Source organism: Varanus komodoensis, unplaced genomic scaffold, assembly GCF_004798865.1.
Source record: "Varanus komodoensis strain SLA01 unplaced genomic scaffold, ASM479886v1 scaffold107, whole genome shotgun sequence".
NCBI lineage: Eukaryota > Metazoa > Chordata > Lepidosauria > Squamata > Varanidae > Varanus > Varanus komodoensis.
This window is the reverse complement of record NW_025335305.1, coordinates 39,477-63,823: the sequence shown is the minus strand read 5'-3', so window position 1 is coordinate 63,823 and position 24,347 is coordinate 39,477. Positions and strand designations below refer to the sequence as shown.

The 24,347-nt window shown below is 49.2% G+C and overlaps 1 protein-coding gene across 1 annotated transcript in view; it reads right to left on the bottom strand.

The window, feature by feature from the left end:
* Window positions 1-370: 370 nt before the first annotated feature.
* Window positions 371-24,347, bottom strand: part of LOC123018010 (E3 ubiquitin-protein ligase TRIM7-like) — a 24,596-nt gene continuing 619 nt past the window's right edge. Inside the window, exons 2-11 of the mRNA XM_044419748.1 lie at window positions 23,164-23,259; window positions 22,593-22,765; window positions 20,665-20,687; window positions 12,406-13,055; window positions 9,981-10,076; window positions 8,279-8,512; window positions 7,475-7,497; window positions 4,813-4,931; window positions 2,044-2,076; window positions 371-1,475 (exon numbers count right to left, since the gene is read on the bottom strand). Of these exons, the coding sequence (XP_044275683.1) occupies window positions 964-1,475; window positions 2,044-2,076; window positions 4,813-4,931; window positions 7,475-7,497; window positions 8,279-8,512; window positions 9,981-10,076; window positions 12,406-13,055; window positions 20,665-20,687; window positions 22,593-22,765; window positions 23,164-23,259 (1,959 nt within the window). The 3' untranslated portion in view covers window positions 371-963. The remainder of the gene's footprint in view (window positions 1,476-2,043; window positions 2,077-4,812; window positions 4,932-7,474; window positions 7,498-8,278; window positions 8,513-9,980; window positions 10,077-12,405; window positions 13,056-20,664; window positions 20,688-22,592; window positions 22,766-23,163; window positions 23,260-24,347) is intronic.

Sequence of the window (24,347 nt, the reverse complement as noted above, 5' to 3'; positions counted from 1 at the left end):
GTGGAAATTTTTGAGAGAATTGCCCCTTACCTTCCCTGAGCTTTCCAGGATGTTCAAGCGGACCATGTGCCTTTTTGGGAGCACCTATCCGTGTGAAAAGCTCTTCTCCACCATGAACTTTAATAAGTCAAAGTTCAGGTCCAAACTTACTGATGAGCATCTTCAAGCCATCCTGAGGGTCTCAGTTGCTTCCTCCCTCAAGCCAAATGTGGCTCAGCTGTGTAAGAGGAAGCGCTGTCAGGTCTCTGGCAGCAAGGAGGAGGAGGGAGTAAGAGAAGCCTATGTTCTGAAGAACCGTTCATGTTCTGAATTATTATTAGAAAAGATTGAGAAGATTGGATCAGTTGTGGTTTTTTTGGAATACTTGAAAGCCTTTTTTTGTGGAATACTTGATGCGGCCCAGTCTGGGTGAGGCTGGTAAGTTGAGCTTGAGACCCCTGTTCTAGATCCTATGATGCAACATCAGGGCATATGCATCCACATACTGTACCTCTGAGCCAGCATCCCTGAAGGGGGCCCACAAGGTGCAGAAGGCACCCAAAGGAAACCGATAATGCTAAAATCTAAAGTTTGCTAAACAAATAAAGCAGGAGGGGGGGTGAGGAGGGTACCAGGTTGCTTTTCAACGAAGTCTGGAAGGTGCGAGCATGGAGAAATCCCCTCAGGTTGTGGCCACTGAGTGGGAATGGGGTGGAAGGTGGGGCTGAAATTGCTAGGGCGCCAGCCTGGCTCCGGAAAGTTCCCGAGCCGGGGGCTACAGAGGTACAGGCCCCATTTGCGTGACTGCCATGACCACACCTTAGGAAATGGGGTGGGGGGAGGCTCAGTGGGGCAGCATTTTGGTGATTGTGGCCAAGCCCGCATCTTGCGGAGGCCTTGCCAGAGAGGTCCAAGAGGGTCTTGAACATCTAAGGTGTGGGCCTTCGGGCTGGTTAATCATCCTGGGCGAAAGATTGAGCTGCCCTAAGGACAGAGTCTGAGCGTGGCTTTGGGGCCTAGCCAAAAGAAGGGGTGAAGGGTCTCCCTGGAGAGGATGGCTTCTGAATAGAGCAAAGCTGCTCTGCCAGCATCAAAAAACGATACCTGCCCCACGGCACAATTCACAGACACCCGGATCTTCTCTAACCTCTTGCCAAGGGACAGAGGGAGGGAATGAGGTGGGGTCGAGAATTGATAGTCACCACCCCATTTCCCCATTGCCAACACTCCTTCTTCGGGAATTAGGCCGATCTCGCCCTTTCTCCTCACAGTCTTTTGGGCGACCCCCACTGCCCATTCCTTCTTATGATCAATGATGACTTCCCAGAAATGTCTTCCAGCCATGAATCCTTCCTGGCCCAGCACATTCGCCTGGGCATCGAACCTCTCCGGACTGTCGGGGAGACATTGAGGGCCTTCTCCCAATTTTACACTCTTAAGATCCTCAGACAGGATGAGCTGGGGGTGAGCTGTGTTGGGGTCCAGAGTGATGTTGGCTGTGTTGACAGTTGTGGGAGAGAAGGAGAGGAAAAGAAAACACAGTCACCCAGGGGTGGCAGGAGGCCCTGAGCCGAAATATACCACAAGCCACCTGAAAGCCACCTGATTCCAACTCTTAGGAGCATTCCAACTCTTAGCACAGAATATGCTCTCTTCCCTTCATGCTTTCCACAAAGAGTGGGCATGAAATCTCAGGAAAGGCCTTGACAAGGGCAAAAACACACCTCTATCACCATGACTCGGGTGGTTATTTAAACGTTCAGTTCTTGCCTCTCCTGTCCTTCCAGAGAGCTTAACAGAAGTAAATACATTTGTGAAGCACATGCTCTGTTCTTCGTTGTGAGGAAGATCAGTCAGGAGAGAACAAGATACCTAATTCTTGGCAGGCTGCTTTGTGAAACAGCCATTTCTTTCCTATATGGAAACTGAGGGTACCTCCGGTCAGGTGAGTAGAGGGTGAGCTCCTGCCTGGTCGCCTGGAGGAGATCCTTATTCACCTGAGGTGACCAGAGAAGCAGCTACTTACATGCCTGCCTCTGCATACCAGATTCAGGAACTAATTACCTTTCTGCAGCTGAAGTCCAGAAAGCAGCCCATCTGAGAAAACAAAGCAAAGAGGGATTAACAATGCCAATGATAAATCTTGGAACAAGGCTAAATTAAATACTGAATAGGTGCTGTTGTTTTTCTACTTCCAAAGGAGGATTCGGTTTTTGTTGTTATGTGCCATCAAGTCATCTTACGGCAACCCTGCTCAGCTCTTCCAAGTTCAAGGCTGTGGGCTCCTTCATGGAGTCACTCCGTCTCTGATTTGGCCTTTCCTCTTCTGCCCTTGACTTTGCCTTCTCACGATGTGACCAAAGTATGACAGCCTCAGCTTTGTTAACTTTTGTTCCAGGGGCAGCTCTGGCTTGACTGGACCTGGGACCCACCTGTCTGTCTTCTGTCGGTCCAAGTATTTGCAAGCTCTCCTCAGGCACCATGTTTCAAACACACTGATTTCTTCTCATTAGTGTTCTTCACTGGCCAGCTTTTACACCCATACACTGTGATTGAGAATGCATTAGTTTGGATGATCTTGACCTTGGCTTCCAGTAAAAGGTCCTTAACACTTGATGTCCCTTCCAAGACTCAAACTTCTTCAAACTTCTTGGAGAGAACTGGTGACTGCACTGAGGTAGGTGAAATCTCTCACTTCTTCATCACCAACATGGTAGGCATGTCATAAGTGGACCTGGCTGGAGCCAGGGGTCAGACTAGATGGCCCGGGAGACCCCTTCTGACTCACTCTATTTCTATGTTTCTGTGTAACAGTAGAGTTTTGTAGTTCTTCTGCGGACCTGATTTCTGTTTTCTTAATATTCAGTAGAAACACCCAATATTTTCAGACGGTTTATCCATGTATCCTGCTGCCCACTCTTAGTCAACTTTCCATATGTTGTCCCCATTGGCTTTTCCCCCTACTCCTTAGTATTTTTTCCTAAACACTTTTTGTATTTCTCTATGGGATACCTTGAAGCCTGATAATACTTCCCTTTTGTGCATGGGTGATGTGATTTTAGTTACATAAGCAAAAACACACATTTCTAAACTTTGGGAACAGAAGGAATTAAAATAATGGCACAGGAGCATGGAAAACTGCCACTGAGTCAGGCCTGGTCCATCTGGCCCATCATTACTGATTCTGACTGGTTTCAGGCTACACAATAATTCCCACTCCAAGGCTGAGTGCGGGCAGCTGCTGCAATGTGAGTTTGTGTGTTGTCTGAACCCGGCCAAAACAACAAGTCATGGTGAGCCCCCCACAGTTGAGAGCCCAACAACAAGGCATATGATCTCTTCATGCATTCTTGCGGTTAACAAGCCATGGCTTATTCGTGAGCTGGGTGCAGACAACATCTCCGCAACAACCTACAGTTGAACAACCATTGTGTTATCTCAACCAATTGCTAACCAGCAGCAGAATGTCTGGGGTTTCATCTCCAGTGTTTCTGGCAAGATTATTTTCTGCGCTACCTGGAGATCCAATCGGGATCCTTCTGCATGCAGCCCTGTTGGTCTAGCAGTCAAGTGGAAGCAGCGATGAGAAAGGGGATGAGGAGCAAAGCAGCGGCTGCTGATGGAGCGGAGAAGGAAGGTTCACAGGGGAGGTGGGCCACTGTCTGCTCCTCTCCTGAGAGCCCTGGAGCTGGCCCTGTGCGGTAGCATCAGTTCTTAGGAATGTCACAATTTGCAAACAATGATGCTTGTCATGGCGGGCTTGCCAGTTACTCCAAGCACCTTCCAATCCTTTGCCAGAACACGGGGGCAGGAGGAGATCTACTCCTTGCTGACCCGTCAGATCAGGGGTGCCCAAGGCCGCTCCTTTGCAGAGAAGCTCTCAGGGGCCACAATCCAGGGCTGGGTGGGGCTGAAGACAAACTGAGCAGGCGGATGGTGAAAAGGATGAAGCCGAATGTTTTTTGCTTAATAGCAGCACTTTGAAGCTCTTGCCACGAGTAACTAAGCCTCACGAGAGGCATTTCGGCCTCCTAGAGTACCGCAGAGCAGCTGAGAAGCCACTGAAGGATCAGTGGCTGGGGGCAAGGGGAGAGGGCGTGGATTCCCCCCAAGCTGGCAGTTCTACTCATCTGAAGATGAATGGTCACCTGTTCATTCCCCACTGCCCTTTCATAACCACGAACGAAATAGCTGGAGCCGTGAACTTCACTACAAGGCCCAGGGGTCACGGGCCGCTCCCGGTTACTCCAAGTGGGGGTCTCCACCCCACTCTCATTCACTGTTTCCCTGAGCAGATCCCGATAACCCACACCCAGGGTTGAGTATGGCTTCAGTGGGGGTGGCTGATGAACCATGGGTTGTTGAAGGTGGGTTATTGTATCGTCTGAACCTACCTGTGCTAACGCACCATGGCTTGTTAAGCGCGGACAACCCGGGAAGGGAACGCATGGTTTGCTGCTGGGTAGGGAACTGATATCTTAGCTGCATTCGGACAAAATTTGCCCACCTGGTGACTGAAAAGGCCTTGCAGAGAGAACATGGTGGGAGATGGTGAGGAGAGGTCTGAACAGTCCTGCAGAGTAGTCCTTCCAAGCCCCCCGTGGCCTGGGAAGGGTGGTCCCCAAGGGGGCTCATGGCGTCCGGAGGCAGGGAGGCTCCTGCTTGGATAACAGTGAAGATTGCTGGGGCTGCGGGAGGGGATGAAAGCTGGAAATTCAGGGAAAGGGCTGGAATGCCGTAGCCATTTCTTTTGTGGTTGCAACTAGGAACAAGACTCCTGCCAGGACCACTGTAACTTTTAGCATCCCCGTCCCTGCAGTCCTTTTCCATTACCTTTCAACTGCTTTGCGACTCCCTCCAACATAAGAGCTATGTCAGAGATGTCCCAGATCCTCCACTTCAGAGCAGAAGGAAAAAATACAGCACCTCCAGGTGTCACCATTTCCTCTTTCCTGGTGGAGAGAAACCGCGTGAGCCCACCGTCTATCCAATCCAGAATTCCCACATGGAGAAAAAGAGGGCACAGAGGAGGAAGGCAGAAGACAACAGAAATCCCAGAGGTGCAGGCAGGCGCAGAAAGCAGTGAGGGTGGGAGATGCGGCAGGCGGAAGGCTCTGCTGGTTCTCGGTATGACCAGGGAGCCAGGAGGAGACCTGGGTTGCCACTGACTTGGCCCTTAGCTTGGTCTTCCAGGAACCCTCCTCAGGGAAAGGGAAGAAATGTGTTATTTCGTTTCCCATTATGCCCAGCCAATGGTCAGGAACAGGGATGCAAAAATCAGGTTGGCATTTGTCTCTCTCGTGCTCACCAGACGTCTTTCCCATGCCTGGCCCTGTCAGGGATGTGAGCTGAGCTGAAATCAGGTCCATAAATGCTAGCATATTCTTTGCACAAAGTATGTAATTCTTTGTGCAACTTAAAGAAAGTACATCATTCTTCGCACAAAATGTGCAAATTATGCAAATCTTTGCACAAAAAATATGCAAAGCTTCTAAGCCACAGAATCACAGAATCATAGATGAGTTGGAAGGAGCCATGAAGGCCATCGAGTCCAACCCCCTGCTGTTGCAGGAGACCAAGTTACACCAATTTCTTTGTGAACGTCTCCAGTGTGGGGGAGCCCCCACCTCTCTCTGGGCAGCGGGTTCCACTGTCGTGTTGCTCCAGCAGTCAGGAAGTCCTGCGTGTGGAAGCGGAACTGTGCTTGAAGCCACGTTCTACTGGATGTTCACACAACTGCTCACCATGAAATGGATTTCAGGAAGATTTCGGGAGGAGAGAAAGCAGGCTGGAGTTTGGTGAGCCAACTCCAATGGATTCCCACTCCCAAACTGAATTCCCCCCACATCCCTAGTCAGGTGGTTGTCGTAAACCTCTGGAAAAGCGAGCTTGGGGAAAGCTCACTTATTGGTCTCAAAGGGCGAAATCACGTGGGTTTGCATTAAAATGCCAACCAAAGAGGTTTCTTCCTGCTCCCTGATGATAATTCCTAGGAGGTCACAGCTCAGAGCAAAAGGAGCAGCACCCCAGGTCCCCCCCCAGCCGTGTCTAGAGAAAGAAGATGCATCGCACAACGCCATCGCGCTCAGAGGTGTCCCCTGCTTCCATTACGGCATGGGCTGACACTCAGAGCTCGATGAAGATGCTGAGGAGGAAGAATTCCATTTATATACTACCCGGTTGCCTGAGCGGTTAGCGACAATTCATAAAAAGCAACAACACACTGTACAGATTGAATTAAAGCAGCATAAAATTCAATGCCCATTTTGATGAAATTTCAAAGCCATTTATGGAAATGTACATATCCGATACCTCCAATAAATGAGGCGATTGCAAACATACCAAATGCCAGGGAAGCATTAAATGCCTCGGCACAGAGGAGTGTCCCGACCTGCTAACAGAGCCAGCTGCAGTGGGCCTCGGGGGGAGCTTGCTCTTTAACCGCAGTCTGTGGGCCACCACTGAGAAGACCCTGGCAGGTGCCAATCGGCCCGTCCTCAGAGGCGGCTCCCAGAAGGCGGCCCCGGAGGTGGAGTGCGGTGCCACGCCATGTGTTGCTGCATCGTGTCACCTGATGTCTTACTCTAGATGTTAACAGGGGGATGCAGAGAGGAGAAAGGGGGAAGCCAAGTTTTCCTTACAATGGCAACTTTGCCTCTAGGCTGTAGTTCAGGGGAATATTACTATTAAAATTTCTACACTGCCTGTAGCCAAAGCTCTCTAGGCAGTTTACAACAATAATCACAGAATGATCCACTCAAGTCACCCATCCAGAGTCTAACCAAGCCAGGCCCTGCTTAGCTTCCAAGATTAGGCAGGATCAGGCACTTTAGGCTACACAGAATATATGACCAGGAAAACATGGTCAGGGACATGGCATCCCCTTCCACCTCCTGCTCTCGCATGAGTAACTTCAGGAGGGCCCCACAGAACCAGGGAAGGAGCATGGAATGGATTGGGTCAGGCCACCATCATAGCACCGGGTGTCAGAATACCTCACTGGCCAGCTGAGGGGGCTACCAAGTTTTTAGATGGGCCAAATAAAATTCTATTCTGGGAGGACAATTCAGCTCCCAAAATACAGACAGCTGTACTGATTTGTACCAACATGCCAGTTCCAGTCATTTTCATCTCCACCAGAGGCAGATTTTTGTCAAGTGAATGGGCCTCCATTGCCCCCTCAAGATCCAGCTGCCCCAAAACACTTCACATAACAAGAACGAACAAACCTGGTTGCTGGCACAATGCATTCCCCGCCTCCCTGGGGGAATTAAACGAAGCTAGTAGGAAACAGGGAAGCCTGAGTGGGCTGGCAGATGGTACTTGTGTCCCTCGCATCGCATCCGTGTCAGCACTGATGCCACGATACCACCTGAAGGCCCCGATTTCCCCTGGGACACGGTCCACCCTGTCCTGGAGCCTGGAAAGCTGCACTCTCCATTCCAGATGCTGCCCCACATTGCATTATGAAGGGAAAGGAGTGGGTTCCACTTACCTTTCGAAGATGCTTAAGACATCCTAGAGGGGAAAGAAAGAAAGAAAGAAAGAAAGAAAGAAAGAAAGAAAGAAAGAAAGAAAGAAAGAAAGAAAGAAAACAAGGAACTCGTGAATGCAAATCATGCGGACCACCCTGTGAAGACCCATCAGTCCGGGAGAGTGTGATGCTTGGACCATCCCAGGCCCAGCTGACAGGGCGCTGCCTTGTACACACTTCTTGAGAAGCAGGTGAGGGCCAACCTCTAACAGTCTCAGGGCCACCTGCCACCTTCGCTTCCAGGGGAGAAGGTCTGCACAGGGCCATTAAGGGCACTCTGTCTCCGGGGGAACAAGAATCGCCCGCGGGGGGTCAGCACTTTGGCAGAGGAGGGATGGGCGCTTAGACCTTCTGCAACATTCACAGGGGGTGCAGAACCCCTCCCCACCTGATGGCCAAATTCCACTTTGGAAAAGCTGACGGGAGGCGAACTCTAGCAAAGGGCAAGCTGGGCTGGCCAAAAATACCAGCATGTTGCGCCATACGGTTTTTCCAACCGGTAACTAAGACTTAGGGTTAGGAGAGGCATTTCCATGGGGAAAGCCACATAAAATCCAGGAAGCAACCCAGAGATTCATGGCTGGAGGAAAGTGAGTGGGGCCGGAAGGGGTGTGTGGCCTACTGGAACTTCAAAGGACTGCAGTGGGACCCTTGGGGGGCTGCCTTTGGCCCTGGGCCTGGCGCTGTGCACACCCCCACAAAGCCCAAGCAGGAATGCCCCTCCCCCTCACCTGGCACCGGAATGGACAGGAGCGGCTCTCTTACTTGCAGGAGTTCTCTTGCTGGCTGCAGAGACCTCTCTGTCTCTACCTTCCTGATGATATTTTCATAAAAGGAAAGCTCCCTGGAGAATCTGGCCATGATCTCCTCCTTTACCCTGGTGATCTCCTCCTCCACCTCCTGCATCTGGGCCAGCAGAAGCTCCTCTTGTCTCTCCAGGAACTGGTGTAGCTCTCTGAACAACGCCGTGGCCCTTTTCTTCTGGACTTTTGTTTGTTTCTTCATCAAGCCGGTGGAAAGGGGAGAAAGACAGGCCTTGCATTGTTTGGAATGGAGGGGAAAAGAGGGCCTCAACCAAGTATGCTTTGGGGCTTTTAAACTGTATCAGCAGCACCAGCTCCTGGGGGACCAGATATCCCTGAGTCTTATAGTGTTCCCCCGTCTTAGGACATGGTCTTTTCCAAAGGGAGAGAAGTGCAGCTAACAGACAAGCAACGCAGCATGATAAAACTGCATATAGGGTAGTTGTCCGCATTTGCCAAAAATGTGGGGGCCACTGAGAACTGTCAGGGCAGTCCTTGGAGTCCAGAGGATCACCTTGCGAAGGAGGAGGATCTTGTGGCCACCCCTTTCACCCCCGTTTCACCTGCAACATTCAGCAGGTGTGTACAAAGCAGCCTAGGCACAGTCTCGTCTGGCCAAGTTCCTTGTCTCTTGCCATTGCCTTGGACAGCTGATCTACCACAATTGCAAAAGATGAGCACACGTCCCAACCGAAAGGAATCGCTAAGACGCTCGTGCACATTTCTGAGTTGAGGAAAAAGGTGGTGAGCCAGGGACGCTTCCAAAGGCTGCTTGGGCATCTGTGCAGGGCCGCCACTAGCGGCTGCACTGGCGAGGCGGAGGTGCAGCAGGAGTCGCTGTTGCTCCTGTTGCGTGGCTGACAAGCTACTTCCAGCCACCCACAACAGGACTCGGTCTCTTGTGATCAGACAACACAACAACCCATCGTGGTTCCAACAACCCCTGCTAAAGGCTTGGGTTATCAGGGTAGCTCGTGGCCGCCACATTATCTACCCTGAGGAAGTAGAAACGTAGAAACAGAGCGCGTCAGAAGGGGTCTCCTGGGCCATCTAGTCTGACGCCCGGCTCCAGCTTGCTCTGCTCACGACATGCCCACCATGTGCACGTCCAGCCTATCCTTGAACACCCGCACCGATGGGGCCTCAACGACCTCTTGTGGAAGCCCATTCCACACCCTCGGGGTCCTGACTGTCAGGAAGTGCTTCCTGGCATCCAAATGGAACCTTGGCTCCCTGAGATTTGCTCCGTTGGAGCACGTCCTGCCTTCCTCTGCAGGGGAAACAGGTCTCTACCCACCTCCGTGTGACATCCTCTCACATACCTGTATGTCGCCAACAAAGCAGTGCTGGTTCACATGATACAAGAACTCCCTGTAGCTAGTTCCTTGTGTCATTCAACCCCCAACTTTGTCGGATACTCCTGCCAATGCCTAGGAAATGCCAACAGGAACTAAGGAACTCTGGGGCTTGCAGTTCTTGAAAGAGCCTGTTGCAAAGGAAGTCATACCCCACCCCTCTCATTCATGATTTCGTTCTGTAGCTGCTGCTCATTTTCCAAGGCCGGCTGGGTTCAGACTGCATGACAAGCAACCCCTGCCTATTGTGTCGTGTGAACACTGTCCCTGGTTCCTCTACTTTGTACTTATTAGCAGTATAACTCTTACAAGCAAGTCTTGGCTTTCCTTTTCTCTCATATCTTTATACTTCCAAATGTGTTGCTGTTCGTTCCTCAGAAGCTCCAAGCTGCTGGAGATCAGTTCCTAAGGAGGAAATAATAAGTTGGGTTAACTTGGGTTACTCTTTAGAGGTTTACTCAGTATACAGATGAATGTTGAGAAAGAGAAGCCGAGCAATGCGCATTCTCCCTTCACCCCTTCCAAGGTAAAGGGCAAACACAACCTTCCTCAAGCTTTCCAGAAAGGCCACTGAGATGACCTAAAGGATCAACAGGCACCAAATCTGCGTTTCTACATGCCTCAGGCTGACTCTTCCCATCACACAATTTGCAGGAATCGCCCGCAGGACAAATTATTGCTGGCATGGAACGGCCAGTTTCTCTCCTGGGAGTTGTCCAGTCCCTTCGCCTGCTTGCAGAGTCTTCCTGTGTCTTTGAGCAGCAGGCAAAGAGTCAAGAGTAAATCATGCTGCGCTCCACTTGAGCAAACACAGGCTGCCTATGTCTTTCGAACGCTTGACAGCTCACCATCCGACAGCGGTCAAATGGTTCCAAAGTGGGATTAAATTTACTCGCAGCCTCAGTGGGACTCTTCTGGCAGGCAACACCCCAGGATCCTCATTGCCCCCTTGCATAACTGCACTTGAGTGGAGCCTGATCAAGCACGGGTTAGAGCTCATTCTTGAGCCTGCTCTGTGCGGCTGGAGGTGGCAAAGAGGCAGTTCTTTTCCGCCATCATGGCATCTTCTCAGTGTGACCCAGCAGAGTTTTCCCAAGTGGGCCAGAGAAAGAAATTGTGGTGCTCTTGGTGGCTTGCTGTGATGAATTTGCACAGCACTTTGACCGTAATGACCCTCGGATTCCAAGTGCAAATATTAACATTCAAAGCCCTAAATGGCCAGGGGGCAGGTTAACTGAAGGAATGCCCTCTCCCATATGTACCTACCTGGATTCTGGGGTCATTTGGGGCGGGGGGGTCTGTCACTGGGAAGATCCTCCAAAGCAAGTGAGGAAGGTAGCTATCAGGAGAAGGGCCTTTTGGTTGTGGCCCCCCATCTCTGTAATGAGCTCCCCCAAGAGGTGTGCCTGCAATATTCTTTCGGGCACCAGGTGAAAACCTTTTAATTTTCTCAGTATTTTAACAGGTAACATTTAAACTTTAGTTTCAATATTGCATTTTATCTCGTACTACTGCTATGCCTCTGTGCTGATTCAGTTGCACGTGCTGTGTTTTTATTGCCTTATGTTATTTCTTGTTGTTTGTGTGTTTTTAACTTTTGTTAACCACCCAGACAGCCTCAGCTATTGGGCAGTATAATAAACTAACTAACAAACAAATAACATCTGCAATTGTGACAAGGTGGTGATAATTTTTTTTAAAGCATTTTCATGGTTCGTTGCCAAAAGGATTATCAATGCTGGCCTCCATGGGCACTTGAAAGCATCTCGAAGGTGTCTGTCAGTTTCCAAAAAGGGGCGGGGGGGGGGTTGTCATGGAAGCCATTTCCACAATCGCAAGCACATCCTGGGGCAGTTTTGAACTTCCATCTTCTCAGGCTCCTGGTCACTGTTGCATAAAACACTGAATCACTCACTCCCTTCCGCACATGTCAGTTACCAGTAACTGTGCCAACGCTTACATGTTTATGGCAGCAATAAAAGATCTACAGTATCTGTTTGCTAAGGGTTAGGTTAAACCTTTTCCTTTGCTGCATAATGTAAACTGCTTTTATTTCTCTGTTAGTTTCCTTGTTGCCCTCCCACACACTTTGGGACCATGCTGTACTGTTTTACCGTGTTTTATTGTTTGTATCCTACTTTGGGATTATCTTCTGATAATCTTGTAATTATGCTTGTAATAAAAAGTGTGAAAGAAATCTCTTAGATAGGTTTCCAGTGGAAGCACCTGTAGACCGAATTATCACCCACAGCGCAGGCCAGGGCTCATGGCTAGAAGAGCGATCTTGTTTACTGACAAAATATACCAGACTCCGCGCTTCTTTTACAGGCCAGCATTGGCTGGGGGGAAATTTCGCCCCCTTGGTATCCTGCCACAGAGAGCAGCATTGCGGGGTTTTAGCACAGAAAATTCAAGGGGTCCCAATTTAGAAACCTCGCTGTGTAAGCTACAGTTTGCTGGGTCATTGCTCACCCAGGAGGAAGTGCGGTTCACCTGGAAGATACCCCGGTTCCAGTATTGCTAAAAAGGGGGGGGGGGTGCCGTTTGTCCCGGGGAAGAGAAACCATCATCTTCCTCTCCCCGTCCCAGCAGATGATAAAGCCTTTTCTAAGTTAAAAAGCTGCGAATGCCTTAACCTCCCCCCAAAGGGAACCCCTTTGCTTCTGAATTGATTGCTCCAGGGAACCCCTCGCACGGAATCCACTCGCAGGAGTCGCAAGGGCTTGCTTCCTACCTCGTCCTTTCGGGCCGCCTCCTCCAGAGGAACCAGCTTGTGCCCCTCGTGCTCCTTGGATCTGCAACACACCAGGCAGACGGGGGCTCCGTGGTCCGCGCAGAAGAGCTTCAGGGGCTCCCAGTGCCTCTCGCAGAAGCGCCCCTCTCCTCCCTCCCCCGCGCTCGTCAGCTTCTTGGCTATTTCCACGAAGTTCGACAGCTGCCGGTTCGGCAGGAGGCTGCTTCGCCGGAAGATCCCCCTGCACTGAGGGCAGGAGGCCTCTCCGCCCGCCTTGCCCCCGCACTGGGGCAGGCAGGCTCGGCAGAAACTGTGCCCGCACTCGGCCACGGTGACGGCGTCCTTGAAGTACTCCAGGCAGATGGGGCAGGTCACTTCATCGCAGAGGTCCTGCACGGCGCCCCTGCCCGCAGCCATGGCCGTGCCCCAGCGCAGGCGAGACAACAGCGCTGGTTTCATTTTCCCCGGGGCTGGTCCGCGGCGGTGGCTTTCGCTTTCCGTCCAGCCCGAGCGGCGCCTTTCTGCGGAGAGTCCTGCGCTGGAGCCACCGCTGGGCGGCGCTGCACCGCACGGAGCGCCCGGGAGCAGCCGCGCCCCGCTGCGGTCGCGGGGGCGCCATCGGCGTGGCTGTGCGGGCTCTGCGGCCTGCGCTGCTCACGGGGAAATACAACGAATCACGAGCCCTCTCAGCCCGTGCAGCCGAACCCTTTCGACTCGCTTAAAACCTGCCTCCGTCATGTCCACATGGGTTTGTTCTTGCTGCCTGGAAGCTGCTTGGGGAATATTCATAACTCTGCTTCTTTGTTCTTTCTTTCAGCAATCCTTTTTTTTTAAAAGGGGGGCATAAGAGCCTGTAACTGCGTGCAATGCCTGGCTGCCTCACCCTGACTATTGTTGGGAAAATTCAGGTAAATCCTGGCAGAAAAAGGTTGCTTATGTGTCCCTTTGTGTTATAAAAATACTGCACGCCTTTCCCAGAAAGTAGCAAAATTCCAAGCCAAGTTACTGTTTAGCGCTGCTGTTCTTTTAAGAAGACGGAATTCTTAGCTGGACTGAGAAGTCTGGGGGCTGATAGTGGGGCGAGACCGGTGTTCCCCTCAGCTGCAGACGGCATGAAATACCGTTATTGTTGAACAGCATCTTCTGGAGTAAGCGTAATGTGCATTCTCTTGTGAGGAATTCATACAAACCACACTCGCCAAGCCTCTATCTTCTTTGCAAAATAGGTCAAGCTTTCCCTGGCATCCCTCCTCCCTTTTTGAGGCTAGCTGCCAATTTGGGCTGATACTCCCTTTGTAGATCTTGGCTAAGCCCTCCAGATATTCCTATTTCTCACAGCTGCCAGTGAGACTGGCCCAGCGTAAGTTGTAGATTCAGTCTACCAGGTACTCCAGGGAGATGGGGCACATGGCTCCATCTTCCCCATTCACACATGGTGGAGTTGAGGCCAAAGCAGATGGTGTACCTGTGGCTCAGGGTGCGTTTCAGGCTCGCTGGAGGACAGCAGGGCAAACCAAGCCTACAGGAGGAGGACAGGACAGGACATCCAGTGGGAGAAAATTCCTCCAGCCAACAATATAGCTCTATCGTCTGTCACAGCTTCCACATCTCAGACGCAGCCACACTGGAGACCTCCTAGGGTCAGATTAGATGAGTTGTCCAACAGATGGTATCCATCCTAAAGTCCCTAAAGAGCTCAAGCATGGAATCTCTGACCTTCTCACCGTAGCAGTTAATATATCCCTGCAACAGCCCTTGAAACACCAATCAGAGCAAGAGGGGTGTGGTACACACCACGCAGTCTGGGAGGGGAGGACCAGCTACAAGCTTGTCAGCCGAGACTGGTGGCGAGGCTGCCCCACAGGTGGCCCACTCACAGGTAACACACCTGACCTGCAGAGGAAGCATGCTCACCTTAGTTGAGTGGTGGCAGGGAGAGAGAGCGCCAGAGGTAGGCCCCGAGTGCTCGCAAGTGCTGGCAGGGCTGGCTGGCGTGAGTGCCCCAACCATCACCATGGCTATGCCAGGCACGCCTGTTTTCCCGCAAGGACTGGCAGGCTTCCTTCAGGTCAGGTTTGCTCCTGAAATCCCTCAGTACCACCTCCAGCTGGTAAGGCCCAGCCCAAGGGGAACCACAAACACAAGTCATGCTGGGCCAGACCAAAGGGCCGTCTAGCCCAGCACTGCACACGCACGGTGGCAAATGAGCCGCCACAGGACCCCTCAAGCAGGAGGGATGCAAAGCCTCCTCCTGCCCAAGATCCTCAGCAACTGGGGCGTGCAGCTCAGGGTGAAGGAGGAAGCACTTGGCCAGCAGGGCTAGTAGCCACGGAGAGCCGCCTCCCTCATGAAGCTGTCCAATCCCGTTTTAAAGCCATCCAGATTGGCAGCCATCACCGCTTCCCGTGGCACAAATTCCACAGTCTGACTATACATCATGTGAAAAAGCACCTCTTGTCTGTCCCAAGCCTTCCCCCAAACAGTTTCATCAGTTGACCCTGGTTCCAGTGTTATGGGAGAAGGAAGAAGGGAGAAATGTCTCCCTCTCCATTTTTTCCACTCAGTGCATAATTCACACCTCTATCATGTCTCCTCTTAGTTGACTTTTTTCCTAAGCTAACTGTCTCAGTTGTAACCATTCCTCTTAGGGGAGCTGCTGCAGCCCCCTAATCATTTCTGTTGCCCTTCTCTGTACTTTTTCCATATGCCTTTTTTCAGGTAAGTACCCAGAACTGAATCCAATATTCCAACCGCAGTTGCACCAAAGATTTGTGTAAAGGTAAACCTGCAATAAGCACTTTTTGTCCCAACATGCACTACTCTACGCTTTCTTGAGTGCCATTCTCCCAGCTTGGAGAGGTCCCTTTGGAGTTCCTCACAATCCCTTATGGTTTGACCATCCTAAATAGTTCGTAATTATCAGCAAACTTGGCCACTTTGCTACTTCTTCCTAATTCCAGATCATTTCTGAATAGGTTGAAAAGCTTTGGTCCTAATAGGGAACCCTGTGGGGCCCCTCTGGTTACATCCCTCTATTGGGAAAAATTGCTGTTTATTCCCACCTTCTGTCTCCTGGTCTTTAACCAATTAGTGATCCATAAGAGGACTCCCCTGGAAGGAAATGGCAACCCACTCCACTATCTTTGCCATGAAAACCCCATGGACAGTACCAAAAGGCAAAAAGATATGACGCCGGAAGATGAGCCCCTCAGGTCAGAAGGTGTCCCATATGCTACTGGGGAAGAGCGGAGGGCTAGTACTAGTAGCGCCAGAAAGAATGAAGCGACTGGGTCAAAGCCGAAAGGACACTCAGTTGCAGATGTATCTGGTGGTGAAAGGAAAGTCTGTACTCCATAGGAACCTGGAATGTAAGATCCATGAATCAAGGCAAACTGGATGTGGTCAAACAAGAGATGACAGGACTGAACATCGACATCTTAGGACTCAGTGAACTAAAATGGACAGGAATGGGTGAATTTAATTCAGTTGACCATCAGGTATACTACTGCGGGCAAGAATCCCTCAGAAGAAATGGAGTAGCCTTCATAGTCAATAAAAGAGTAGGAAAGTAGTACTGGGATAGAATCTCCAAAATGACGGAATGATCTCAGTTCAAATCCAAGGCAAACCATTCAACATCACAGGGGTCCAAATCTATGCCCCAGCCACTGGTGCTGAAGAGACTGAAGTTGACCAGTTCTATGAAGGCCTACAACACCTTCTAGAATTAACACCAAAAAAATGATACCCGTATCATCATGGGGGATTGGAATGCTAAAGTAGGAAGCCAAAAGATAACCGGAATAACAGGCAAGTTTGGCCTTGGAGTACAAAATGAAGCAAGGCACAGGCTGGTAGAATTTTGTCAAGAGAATACGATGGTCATAGCAAACATTATTTTCCAACAACCCAAGAGATGACTCTACACATGGACATCACCAGAAGGTCAACACAGAAATCAGATTGACTATGTGCTCTGCAGCCAAAGGTGGAGAAGCTCTATACAGTCAGTAAAAACTAGACCAGGAGCTGACTGTGGCTCAGATCATGAGCTTCTTGCTGCAAAAATTAGGCTTAAGTTGAAGAAAGTAGGGAAAAACACTAGGCCATTCAGGTATGACCTAAATCATAACCCTGATGAATATACAGTAGAGGTGACAAATAGATTTAACGAATTAGTCCTGATAGACAGAGTGCCTGAAGAACTATGGACGGAGATTCGTAACATTGTACAAGAGGTAGCAACTAAAACCATCCCAAAGAAAAAGAAATGCAAGAAAGCAAAATGGCTGTCTGAGGAAACTTTACAAATAGCTGAGGAAAGAAGGGAAGCAAAAGGCAGGGGAGAAAGAGAAAGATGGAAGAGATAAGAATGCCTTCTTAAATGAACAGTGCAAAGAAATAGAAGAAAACAATAAAATAGGGAGGACCAGAGATCTCTTCAAGAAAATTGGAGAGATGAAGGGAACATTTCATGCAAAGATGGGCATGATATAGGACCAAAATGGCAGGGACCTAACAGAGGCAGAAGAGATTAAGAAGAGGTGGCAAGATTACACAGAGAAACTATACAAGAAAGAGCTTAATGTCCCTGATAACCGAGATGGGGTGGTCACTGACCTCGAGCCAGACATCCTGGAATGTGAATTCAAATGGGCCTTAGGAAGTCTGAGCAACAACAAAGCTAGTGGAGGCAACAGTATTCCAGTTGAGCTATTCAAAATCCTAAAAGACGATGCCGTAAAAGTGCTACACTCAATATGCCAGCGAGTCAAGAAGCAACAGTGAGAACTGGACACGGAACCACTGATTGGTTCCAAATTGAGAAAGTTCGGCAAGGCTGTATGCTGTCTCCCTGCCTATTTAATTTATATGCAGAGCACATCATGAGAAAGGCGGGGCTAGATGAATCACCAGTTGGAATTAAGATTGCTGGAAGAAATATCAACAACCTCAGAAATGTAGATGATACCACTCTCATGGCAGAAAGTGAAGAGGAACTAAAGAGCCTCTTGATGCAGGTGAAGGAGGAGAGCGCAAAAGTTGGCTTGAAACTCAACATTAAGAAAACTAAGATCATGGCATCCAGTCCTCTCACTGCCTGGCAAATAGATGGGGAAGAAATGGCGGTAGTGACAGATTTCATTTTCCTGGACTCCAAGATCACTGCAGACGGGGACTGCAGCCAAGAAATTAAAAGACGCTTGCTCCTGGGGAGGAAAGCTATGGCAAATCTAGACAGCGTACTAAAAAGCAGAGACATCACCCTGCCAACAATACTGCGTATAGCCAAGGCTATGGTTTCCCCAGTTGCAATGTATGGCTGTGAAAGCTGGACCATAAGGAAGCCTGAGCGCAAAAGGATTGAGGCCTTTGAATTGTGGTGCTGGAGGAGACTCATGCGAGTCCCTTGGACCTCAAGGCGATCAAACCAGTCAGTTCTAGAGATCAATCCTGACTGCTCTTTAGAAGGCCAGATCCTGAAGATGAAACTCAAATACTTCGGCCACCAAATGAGAAGGAAGGACTCCCTGGAGAAGAGTCTAATGCTGGGAACAATAGATGGCAAAAGAAGGGGATGGCAGAGGATGAGGTGGCTGGATAGTCACTGAAGCAGTTGGTGTGAGCTTGAGTGGACTCCAGGGGATGGTGGAGGACAGGAAGGCCTGGAGGAATGTTGTCCATGGGGTCGCGATGGGTCGGACACGACTTTGCGACTAACAACAACAAAGAGGACTCCCCAACCCTTTATTTCATGACTGCTTAGTTTGCTCAGCAGCATTTGGTGAGAGACTTTATCAAAAGCCTTTTGGAAGTCCAAGTAAACAATCTCACCCCATCTTCATGCATAATGACAGTCTCAATAAGTTAGAGGGACCAAGCCATGCCAATTTTTTTCAGCCGGGCTTGTCCCTCCATGTGCTTACTGATACGCTCTTTAGTAATGCTATCAAGCAGTTTACTCAGAACAGATGCTAAGCTGGTCTGTAATCTCCTGGATCACTTTTTAAAAATCGGTGCCAAAGTGCAGGTGTGAGGGAGGAAGCGTGGCAACCCAGAACCCAACTTATTTCTTACTGTGCAGGCAACACTGGGCACATGTGCGATGGAATAAATAAAAGTAGACCAGGGCTCATGATTAGATTAGATTTCTTTGAACTTGTTCTATTTCAATATTTTGTAATTTTCTTTTAGCTGTTAATTCTAGTATTATTTTGTTTTCTCTACTTTTTATACACTTTCTAATTCTTTAATTTCCTCTTCTGATCTCGTTATATATTGCTCTTTTTTATATGATATGACCTTCCTTCAATACATTTAAGTTAACTTATTAAATGACACTCAGCACCTGCATTTCTGCAGGCCTCTGTTAGCCTTCACGCTGCCTGGGAGCCCTTCCCAGGCGTGCTACACAAGGCCTTCACTGAGCACTCCTGATCCTTCACTCCCAGAGCCTGCAGTGCCTTTTTGACAACACTGGTGTCCTCCAGAGCTTTTCTCATTTTCTCTCTCAATGGGGAAAAGGTACAACTAATTACGGGCAGGAGGAAAAAGAAGTGGCTGGAGAGGATACCAAGATACATGTGAGGCATAAGAGGCTGCTAGGAAGTACATTCCTCCATTTTTAATTAACTGCTTAACTGTTCACATTTAATTATATCCTACTTACTCCCAAAAGTGGGAATAGGAAGCTCTCTGCATTTAGCTTAGGGTCACAATCTTTTACCAGAGGGGGGAAATTAGCCCTGGCCTAGCAAGACATCAGCTTAACTGTAGTCTATAAACCATCACAACTGACTAGTAGAGGGAATATTCAGATAACCCTAGAAACATCCAGCTAGTCTGCAACATATACGAACATGTATTTAAGCTTCTACACCAACTCACTCACTACTGTTGCAACTTCAACAATTCTTGAAGGTGTTCTTCCCTAAAATCCAGTTAAGCTGCTTTTAAAATAGGCATGGCAGTGCTAAGAACAATTTTAAAGGAAAATGTACCATGTATGTTTGATCCTTAGGGTATAGCCTGTGGCAGCTGGGTGCTGCTTGGGTGGACCAAGGCTTTTTTTGGAGTCCTGGCCTGATCTCAAAACCTATTCTGATGCTGGACGTTTATGGGCATTCAGGGAAATGGAGAGGCTGTACCATGACACCACAAATCCTGGCGGGGGCGCAGCCTCCTCCCTTATGAGCAGATTAAAAACACTGAGATGACTGGGATTTATCCCCTAAGTCAGGGGTCGGCAACCTTAAACACTCAAAGAGCCATTTGGACCCATTTCCCTCAGAAAACACCAGGAGCCGCAAAACCCTTTTGACATCTGAAATGAAGATAACACTGCATATATTGTTTTTTACCTTTATGCTATGTATAAAAAAATGATAGTGTGTGGCATTTATGAAATCAATGAACTGCTACAGAGAAAACAAATTTGTATTTCTTCATGCAACAAAAACATTTTGAACCCCCCAAAAAAAGACACTGGGTTGAAGGTTACTTTCAAATAAAATACTTAATGTCTATTTGAGTCCTCTTCGTATTTATGAAATAAAAAGCCAAACTTAAATTATGATTTTTGCACAGATCAACCTTCTGCATCAGTTCCGAAATGGCTTTTTTTCCTCTCATCTCCATCTGGATATTTTTCAGCAAAGGCTGTGTGTTTATTCTGGAAATGACTGCAACGTTCGACTTTTTGTTGTTTGCCAATTTCTCACCACATACTAAGCATACTGGTAAACCAGTCTCGACAGCAGTGAAAGCAAATGAATCTGCCCACCTACCATTAAACGTTGTTTTCTTCTGAAACTTTTCTTTTCTTGGATTTATCCATGGTTGGCCTACCGGGGGTCAAAAAGCTCAATAAATCGCGTGCCGGTGTGTGTCGCACATTGGCGGTTGTGACGCATATTTGGAGCAACAGGGAGCCGCAGCAGAGGGATGAAAGAGCCACAAGCGGCTCCGGAGCCGCGGGTTGCTGACCCCTGGCCTAAGTGTTCTGAAGGGCAATGGGGCTGCAGAGGCGATCCTCCTGCCCTCCCCAGAACACCCCCTGAATTTGGGGGGTTAAGGGCAGCTGCACAGAATTGCATTGCTAAAAACCAATACTTGTAAGATAAGCCAATGACAAATCTAAAAGGTGTGTCCTGCTTCTTTATTCACTCTCTTTCTCTCCAGGAAGTGTCTCAGCCACTCTGCTCTTTGCTGCTTTTCCACTCTGCTGATCATGAAGGAAGGTGCATGGGATCCACTTACCTCTCGCAGGTGCTTCTAATATCCTAGAAAGGAAAGAAAGAGCGGAGGGAGCACAATAACTGCTCAAGGTCACCCCATGGAGAGCCCTCACTCCCTAGCAGGTGGTGCAGTCTGCAGTTGGGCCCCAAAGGGCAAAGCACTCGTGAAATGGGAGGTGGTAAACCTTTACAAAATGGGCTCATATTCTTTTGAGACAAAGACGTCATCAAACAAAATGGAGCCATCCTGGAGACAGGCAAAGCCGAGCTTGGTAGCTTACTTAAACAGAAAACCTGGAAGGTGCTAATGTCAAATATCGGCCAAGGAAAAACAAAGTATTTCCCCTCTGGGGTGTGCAATGAATGTTGTGTACACAGTTTTGCTGTCTCATGGCTGCCAAAAACTTCACAGGCTTCCCTCACCCACTGCACACACAGCCCTCTACCTTAGCTTGGAATCAAGCCGTGGAATCAAGCCCCGGATGCTCCTTGGGTACCACTACAAAGCTATGGGGGTTGTTCTAGGAAGGGACAACACACAGCAGGGGAACATTCAGTTCTGGCCATTCAGAGGTTGCAGGACTGCATCTCCTGTCCTCTCTCACTTCTGCCTACACAGGCTAGGACTGACAGGAGACGCAATCCAAAAACCACAGGTTGGCCACCTCTTCTCCAGTCCTGCCAGGAGTAAAGCCAACCCATCGCAAGCTTAATCTGAAGTGTGTTCAGCAGGGCTTACTCCCGAAATTGAACACTGTGACCCAAGTCAGTAGCCGTTTCTTTTCCCCACAAACTGTGCCTCATTTTCATGCAGGAGGATGAAATTTTGTAATCCCTCGGCACCAGATTACTTTCCAGCTCGCTGCTAGGGGCTAGATGTCTTCTGAGAGACCCTCCTCCCAAAGCCCCTCACCCTGACATCAAAGCAGAGTTTCCCCACACAGAGGCAGGTGGCAACCAGTGCTGTGTCTTGGATTTTTAGGAAATGGCTTGTTTTTGCATTCCTGGAGTTGCTGGGAAGGCTGTTGAGAAATTGCTAACCTGGCTCTCTTGAAACAGTATAGGAAATCTTATTATGAAATGCAGTGCCAATGGTTTAATGAGAAATAATCAAGAATTTCAAAATGTAAATATGTAAAGATAATACTTGCATTACAGCTAAGATTTGTGCAAGTTCACAATGAATTCTGTGTAAGTGGCATAAACATAATTGTCAAGATGACGTAGATGCTATCTGAAGAGTTAAAGCCCCGTCACTCGGCTTTGGGGTTCTTCGAAGAACGAACAGATCATTCCTGTTGTTATTACTGTGGGTCAAAAGTACAGCTAGAGTTTTCATTCATTAACTGAACAAAAGCATTAAGTATAAACCTCAAAAGCATGATAAACAGATGTCCAGAAAAAATAATAGATTTACATATAATTAGTTCAAGACGTCCTAATTATTGGAACGATAGCTCGAAAACACGTCACAGAGGCCAAATCTATACCATCCTTCTCAGCACAGAGAAACTTGGAGAGGCAGCTACTCTTGGCAGTAGAGAAGGGCAGCCTCTTTCTACCACCAGGAGAGGAAACCTCTGCTGCTATCTTTGATCAGTGAGGGGAGATATCTGCAGAGTTTCTCTGCTATGCAACAAAAGCTTGGCCCTCCTCTACGGGGGTGAGGAAGCAGGGCATCTCCAACCTCTGTAGGTTATATAGGAACCCATCCAGGGCCAGAATATGTGCATCAGGCAAACAGTAGGGGGGTGAATGACAACAGATTCCGCTCACCCTAAACAGAAGTCTCCAAAGCAGGCTAGTCCCCAGTAAGGCACACACATAATTCTGTGCATTAAAAGCCTGGTCGCTGGCAATCCTTGCCTTCTTCTGCAGGATGGACTGCCATGGTCTTACCTGCAGAAATTCACTTGCTGGCTGTTGCCTTTTCCCCTCCAACTCCTGGATCAATCTTTCAAGAGAGGGGAGTTCTTTGGAGAGCATGGCTCATCCCTTTCTTTCGGGATTGCCTTATGCAGCTCTGCCATGTTGCGCAGCAGGCATTTCTCTTGCTCTTCCAGAAAGCGGTGCAGCTGCCCGAAATCAGCCAAGGCCTTCTCCCTCTCTGTCTTTGCATGCATCTGCAACAAATGGAAAGGGAAGCAAAGCAGGCCAACTACAATCGGCCTTTGCAGCAACCAGGAGCAGGGGAAGAGAATTCTGTAGGAAGGGCACCAGTGGTATTCACTGGTGAATACTGAGATTCAGTGAGGAAAGACTCTCTTCAAAGACATACATGAACCTGCTCCTAGAGTGGCCTTCCATGGACATTTTAAATGCAAATCATTCCCAAAGATAGGTAACTTGAAAAGCTGACTGCTGGTTGTTTTTTGCTCTTTCCTTTAACTCCTACTGCAGGTCCATTCCATTGTTGCTCATATATTTTTTAATCATTTATTTCACTTCTATAGAACCCAATGGCCAGATTCTGTGGGTGGTTTACAATAGTTGTTTTCTTCCTAATAATGGTGATACTTACCAGCAGGTCTTGAATTTCCTTTTCTGTGGCTGCTTTTTGCTTCAGGATTTGTGCTTTGTATATTCCCATAATTTCTACCTGTGAACAGAAAAACTCCTGGACAGAAAACGAAAGTTTATCGTTGGTTGTCATCGAAAAACTGAGAAAAATTATTGAGTGACATAGTGAGAGAGCTGGGCTGGTACCAGGGGTATTGAGGGGGTAAAACGTATGTCGTCATGGCACTCTTTGACTCATTTTAGGCCAGTCACCAACTCTCAGTCTAATTGTTGCCATGATGAAGTGGAGAGGAGGAGGATTATGCAGGGTTCCTTGAAGAGAAAATGGCAGGATAGAAATGGAATAAATAATCACCCGCCAATTTTAGACCAGTGTTAAGGCTATCATATGTTGGTACAAGCTCCTCCACAAAGCTAGGAAGTTGCAAGCCAGGCCAAGCCCCTGGGCCACAGGCTGGCACTGGTCCATGGCCTGTTAGGAACCGGGCCGCACAACAGGAGGTGAGCAGCAGGCAGGCAGAGCTTCCTCTGTATGTGCAGCCGCTCCCCAGCACCAGCATCACCGCCTCAGCTCCACTCCGATCATCAGGCACTGGATTCTCTAGCAGCGCAAACCCTACTGTAACCTGCCCGTGTGAGGGATCGAGGTTGCGCGCTCCATATGAAAATCTAAATCTGAGGTGGAGCTGAGGCAGTGAGTGGTGTAATTATTTCATGATATTTTACAATGTCATAATAACAGAAAGTGCAGACTACATGTGATCTGCTTGAATCATCTTGAAACCATCCCCCACCCCCACGGTGCGTGGAAAAATGGTCTTCCACGAAACCGGTTCCTGGTACCAAAAAAGTTGGGAACCGCGGCCTTACGCACCTGCCTGGGATCAGCCATGAGGTGGTGCAACGCACAGGCCCTGCTTCCTTACCACCTCCCCCCCCCCCCCCCCCCCCCCCCCCCCCCCCCCCCCCCCCCCAGGCCAAATGAGGGTCGGAGAGCAGGACAGCAGCAGCTCTGCGTCGCCTTAGGAGCGAGCTGAGCTTCCCGCACTGCATGGCCAGAGGAACAGCCCGGGCCTGTCTGCCGGCATTTTTCCGTCGCTGAATCCCGCTTGCTGGCGCAATGCCATGTCCGCCAGCCAGCGGCCTGCCTCACCCCGGGCATGCTCAGTCCGCCCTGCGCGGCTG